The sequence below is a fragment of the Mirounga leonina genome, unplaced genomic scaffold (assembly GCF_011800145.1).
Source record: "Mirounga leonina isolate KUSES-001 unplaced genomic scaffold, KU_Mleo_1.0 Mir_180, whole genome shotgun sequence".
Classification (NCBI taxonomy): Eukaryota; Metazoa; Chordata; class Mammalia; order Carnivora; family Phocidae; genus Mirounga; species Mirounga leonina.
This window is the reverse complement of record NW_023270469.1, coordinates 26,713,321-26,719,375: the sequence shown is the minus strand read 5'-3', so window position 1 is coordinate 26,719,375 and position 6,055 is coordinate 26,713,321. Positions and strand designations below refer to the sequence as shown.

Sequence of the window (6,055 nt, the reverse complement as noted above, 5' to 3'; positions counted from 1 at the left end):
TGTTAACTGTTCTTGGCAGTCGCCCCTGCGTGCACGAGCTCTGAGCCCACGGCCGACCCATGGGCCCGGCCCCCCAGAGCTCACGCTGACTTCGGGCCAGTGGAAGAAGGCTCACATGGCCTCCGGGGGTCCACGTATAAATAAGGCGCATGCAGAGTAAGGCTGCAGGGAGTGGTGGGGACTGTGGCCCCCCGAGGTGCCTGTGCCCCGCTCTGGGCAGCACCCGCTTCCCTGCCCGGGGGCCACGACCCCACGGGAGTGTGAACCCAGCGTGGGCCGACGTGCTGACTCCTCACGAGAAGGAAACCTGCACTTTTCTGAGAAACTCCCCATTACTAAACTAGCATGCAGGGCGCCTGGGTGGCTCAGTTGGTTAAGCGACTGCCTTCGGCTCAGGTCATGATCCTGGAGTCCCAGGATCGAGTCCCGCATCGGGCTCCCTGCTCGGCAGGGGGTCTGCTTCGTCCTCTGACCCTATCCCCTCTCATGTGTTCTCTTTCTCATTCTCTCTCTCTCAAATAAATAAAATCTTAAAAAAAAAAAAGATTAAAAAAAAAATAAACTAGCATGCATATAATATCGTTTTTAAAGCATCTCGGGAGCCAAAGCTGACGCTTCTGTTGGCAGAGGCTGCCCCCGTGAACAAAGGGATGCAAGAGAGGCAGCGCATTCCAGGCCTGGAGAATCTTTCAGCCCTGTGGTCTGTGGCTGTGTCTCCCCTCCCGAGACTGGTTCTCCTCTGGACAGTGAGGTGGGAGGCCAGACCCTCTCCTCGCTGACATTCTCTGGAGCGGCCCTGCCCGCACACAGGGGCGGGAACGGGGCCCCTGCTCAGCACTCTGGCCGGAGGTGCCAGGCAGTCTGGGGGAGCCCGCTCCGCCAGCGGATCTGCTCTGTGTCTGGGAATGGCAGGTCCGCCTGGGGCCTGGGGAGGCGGCCCTCAGGGCTGTTGTCAGTGAGGGCCTGGCTCCTGGGGGGGTCAAAGGGCAGCAGTTCAGCCTCTTCTGGGGCCAACTTCCTGTTTGGGAGAGAAAACAGAAAGACCCCTGGCAGGAAATGGCCCTCTTCCCACAGCTTTTTTTTTTTTCCTGCGGGCCCTGGCTTGTGTGGAAAGACCCATGGCAGATGGCTCCCCATGGCCGGGGGTGGCCCACTCCTTCCTTTCCCCTCAGAGCCCAGGAGGGAACCTGGGGCCTCTCTGCCACAACAGCAAACCCCACCTCACCAGTTTCATCCCTGGTTTAGGCATGGCAACAGCTGAACCGTTCTGTGCCCGGATGTACCACCCGCTGGGCTCTGGCACCCTCTGCATCCCAGCACTGTGTTCTTAGGGGCCCCTCAGACAGCCACAAGAGAGAAAGCCATTGAGTGAGCTCCCCTCCACAGGCACAGAGCCTCAGCGGCTCCTTGCACACCTCTTAAGCACAGGGAGCTCACCTCTTCCGCCGGCTAAAACCATGCTGACAGAGCCTCTTTCTGCAGAAAGCAGGCCTGCTGCCGAGAATTCATCTAGAGCATCTCATTAAGGGCAGGTGTCTCAATGCCACCTCGACCTGCAGATGCGAAAACGTACGCTATTGTGTTCTGAATAACAGTTTCCGCTGGATTTAATATAAATCTGCTGGTTATAGAGGGTTTAGAAATTAAGCAGCAAAAATAAAATTAAAATTACCTGCAATTTCATTACCTAGAGCAGAGCTGGGGGAAAGATAAAAGGATTTATTATTTACTTTGTTTATGCCTACCTCTGGTCGCCTGAACTTCATCCCTTGTGACAGAGCCCATCTGGCAAATCCCTCCTCTCCTAGGCATACGTTCAAGCGTTTCAATAATAACTAACCTTTACTGAGTTCCAGATGAACTCAGCTTATTCTCATGATAGCTGTAGGAGACGCCTCAATTCAGAGATGGAGAAACTGAGGCTTAGAGAGGTCAAGTCACTTCCCCATGGTTGCATAGCCAGTAAGGGGCAGCAGCAGAGATTTGAATTCATCCAGTGCAGAACTGCAGCCTCCTCTCCTCCAGATTAGACACACACCATACCTTTTCCTTCCCCTCACAGAAGCCGGATTCCAGACCACTGAGCAGCTCAGGTGTTCATCCATTCGTTCTTTCTCACATTCGTTCATTTAGCAAGTCACCTGACATTCCGGAACTCAGGTTGGATGCCAGACGCAGGCTGATGCTGTCCCCCACACCACCTGCCCGTATCTGCCACACTCTCAAGGACTCTGCCCCGAGAACCCAAGCTCCATTTATTACAAAAGACTGGGTTTATCACATTGTACTGTAAACAGCTCCACCTGACCCCCAAGGTTCAGAGAGGCAGCCTGGGTCCCCCACAGTCCCCTTTGACATCCCCCTCGCCCCTGCACGAAGGTCCTGGGTGGATGGGGGTGCTGAGACTGGGCTTTGGAGTGGTCCCGTGTTTATAAGACCAAATGGGTCCAAGGATCCCGCGCACATATATAAAATATACACATATAATGTATACATAGGCCATGGCTTCCCTTCCACAGGGTGTTGCTGGGGTGGGGCCACCGGCGCCCACCCTGGCAGAGGCAGGGAGCACAGGCAGCTTCATCGGTCCGAGCAGCCGGTCAGCCCGGGCACCCAGGGGCCTGCGGCCACAGGCCAGTCCTGTCCGGCCCTGGGAGCCCTAGGCCACCTGGATCTGCAGGTCCTCGTCCTCATCCAGGTCGCTGGCTCCGTCCCCGACCTCCTCGGCGCCGAAGCGAGCGCTTCGGATCTTCCCGAAGAGGGGGGCATTCTGCTGCTGCCTGCGGAGCCTGTGGGGCCGGGTGACAGGAGGGTCGGGGGCAGTCAGTCGATCACTGGTGCTGCAAGCAGCTCAGCCCTTCCCTAGCATGTCCCTGCTGCCAGGCGCCAGCTGGGGCCCTTCCCCTCCAGTACCTGATGTCACAGCATCCTCCCAGAGGCTGCTATGATGTCGGGGTTGTTACTGTCACCCTCGTTTGACAGACAAGGAAACTGAGGCACAGAGCAGTCAAGTGATTCGTCCATCCCCCCAGACAGCAGGGAGTGAGGCTGGGCTCTGCTGTGGGCTGGGGCCGGAGAGGTGAAGCAGCCACTTGAGGTCACCCTGCTAGGATTCGAACCCACGCCAGGCTCCAACGACCACAGAGAGGGAGTTTGGGGGTGGGGGGCCTGAGGTCCCCTATGCCCCCCCGCCAGCCATGGAAGTGAGAAAGGGCTCTGCCCTAGTTCTTCCCCACACTGAGATTCCTAAAGCCCAAATTTACGAGGGCTGCTGGAGGAAATGCCCATCCCCCAGCAGAGTGGCCGCCTTGGCTCCATCTTACTGGAAGGCATGAATTATTTACACGGCAGGGAGGGGGCCAGGCGGGGGCCTCCATTACTGGGCCGTGATTTAGTGAGCTGTCCCCGGAACATTAAAGCACAAAAAGTTGGAAAATAAAACGAGGCGGCGGTCCTGGGCAGCCCTGGCCTCCCCCCGTTGGAAGGACTCGGGAGGTACAGCCTGCCTGCCCATTTTGGAGTGAATGTGGCCGAAGGACGTGGCCAACTCTGCGGTAAAGCCCGGTGCTCAGCGGCCTCTGAGGGCTGTCCCCTGAGGGTGTGTGCGTGTGTGTGTGTGTGTGTGCGCGCGTGCGTGCAGAGTGGGCAGCGCTGGTTAGACACAGAGTCTGACCTGCACTCACGCCTGGGTCCCCATGCAGCATTTTATGGGCATCATCCCAGGCAGATGGGGAAACTGAGGCCAGGTTGGCCATGTCACACAGCTGTTAGGCCTGGCTCCACGGCCTGTATTCCCAGCCACAGAAACTCAGCACACGGCAGTGCACAGCATATGCTCCGGAAATCGGGGTGCTGGTGGCCGGGGGGGGCGATCCAGCCGGACCACCCGCCAGATGTGTGGCCGTGGAGACCCTCACCCTCTTAAGGCCTTACTTTCCTTGTCTGCCAGCTTCCTAGAAAAAAATAGCTTCCACTTCCCTTCTCTCACGGGAGAGGGATTCTTGGTGGGACCCAAATGTAAGTCCCCCCTTGCCCCACAGCCCCCAGCTGCTCCCCAGGGGAGAAGTAGCAACAGCACTTATGACATGCCCCATGCTTTTACAAGCACTGAATTCTCACAATAAGAGGCAAGACCTGTATCATCCCCATTTTACAGATGAGGAAATGGACACAGAGAGATCAAGCGAGTGGCCCCAGACCACACAGACCACTTCCACAGCTCCTCAGTGCAGATTCCCACCCACCGGGGGAGTCTGGCTGCAGAGCCTGCGTCGCTCTATTCTCTGACATCAGAGGATGCGAGTCTGAGGGCCTGGCACGGGCCTGGCACAGGAAGTCAGCACAGTGGTCCTGACGCCCCTGGCTGGTGGGGCGCGTGTGGAATAAGGAGGGCCTTGGACTTGGCTCTCTGTCACCTCATGGGCCTAGGGAGAGTGCAGGGAGAGGGGGTACCACAGAGTATTGGGATGGGGTGATCAGGGGAGGGGGAGAGAGTGTGCTGGGTGGGTCCTCCCTGTGGTCCTCCCTCACGAAGGCTGCAGCTGACGGATTGGGCCTACCATCAGGGCTGGGGCTCCCCCGCGCATCCCTGCCTTCCCATTGCTCAGATCCCAGCTGGCCCAGGGACCCTGGGGGCTGCTTATTCTCCCTGTCCATGACTCCCCAGACCCTTTGGCCCCGCCCACTGCCCCACCTTGGACCTGCCCTCTTTGGCCCCCCTTTCTTCCCTCTCTTTCCACCCTCCCACCGGCCAGCCAGCCCAGCCAGTCACACACAGATGATTCCAGGGCTCTCAGCTGGTCTCACTTCCTGCACTCCCCTTCCCTGGTTTCCTGGCCTTGGCCCTTCCTGCCTGGATGGGACAGGGTTCTGGCCCCAGGGGTCCCGGATCTCTTCCTTCGATGCCTTCCCCGCTAGCCTGGGCTGGGGCTCCAACCTTGACCGGGAGGAAGTCTCTCCCTGCCCTGCTTCTGTGTCCGGCCAGGGGGTCCTCCCCACCAGGGCGGCAGGCCCACCTGGACTGCAGATGCTCCAGCTGCACTTGTAGGTTCTCGCTCAGTTCTGTCTGCTCGTCCAGCGACCGCTGCAGCTTCCGTGCCTGGTTGTGGGCCTCGTCCAGCTGGTGGGGGGGCAGGGCCAAGAGCGTGAAGGTCACCTTGGGTCAGCCTGGCCGTCTACCCAGGACCAGTCCCTCCCGCCATTCCTCTGCCTTTCCCAAGAGCAGTCCCTGTCTGTTCTTTGAGGCCCAGACCAAGGCCCACCTCCTCCAAGGAAGCATGCCTTTGCCCCTCACCATTCCTGCTGACCCTGCCTTCCAAATCTACACATCTTCGGACACCCCAAGCCACTGATCCAGCCATCAACCTGCCTGCCCGTCTCTCCCCATGGGTCTGTTCATCTGACCATTCATCTGTGGAATGACGTCTGCCCATGGAGATGCCTACCTACCTACTCACCACTGCTTATTCTACTCAGCTACCCATTCACCCCATCTATCTGCTTCCACTCTCCCAGACACACCTATCATCCCATCTGTCCATCCTTCTGTCCTTCTCCCTGTCCATTCATCCTTCTACCCGCTGATCCAGTTTAGTTATCTAGCCATCTTTCCACTGTCCACACAGTCCTCTATTTTCCTGTACATCTGTATACTCATCTGTCATTCATCCACCCACCCACCCACCCATCCAGTCACCTACCCATCCACCTACCCATTCACCCATCCACCCAACCATCTACCCACCCATCTATGCATCCACCCACCCATCCAGTCACCCACCCATCCACCTACCTATCCACCCATCCATCCACCCACCCATCCACCCACCCAGCTACCAATCTATCCACCCACCCACCCATCTATCCACCCACCTATCCAGTCACCCACCCATCCACCCACCTATCTAGTCATCCACCCATCCAGTCACCCATCTATCCACCCACGCACCCACCCATCCACCTACTTATCCACGCATCCATCCACCCACCCATCCACCTGTCCATCCACTGACCCAGCTACCAATCTATCCATCCACCCACCCATCCACCCACCCAC

General features: G+C 58.2%; 1 protein-coding gene across 1 annotated transcript in view; it reads right to left on the bottom strand.

Annotated features, from left to right (window-relative positions):
* Window positions 1–502: 502 nt before the first annotated feature.
* Window positions 503–6,055, bottom strand: part of CCDC102A (coiled-coil domain containing 102A) — a 22,900-nt gene continuing 17,347 nt past the window's right edge. The window contains exons 8-9 of the mRNA XM_035025126.1: window positions 5,016–5,119; window positions 503–2,789 (exon numbers count right to left, since the gene is read on the bottom strand). Coding sequence (XP_034881017.1) covers window positions 2,660–2,789; window positions 5,016–5,119 — 234 coding nt within the window. The 3' untranslated portion in view covers window positions 503–2,659. The remainder of the gene's footprint in view (window positions 2,790–5,015; window positions 5,120–6,055) is intronic.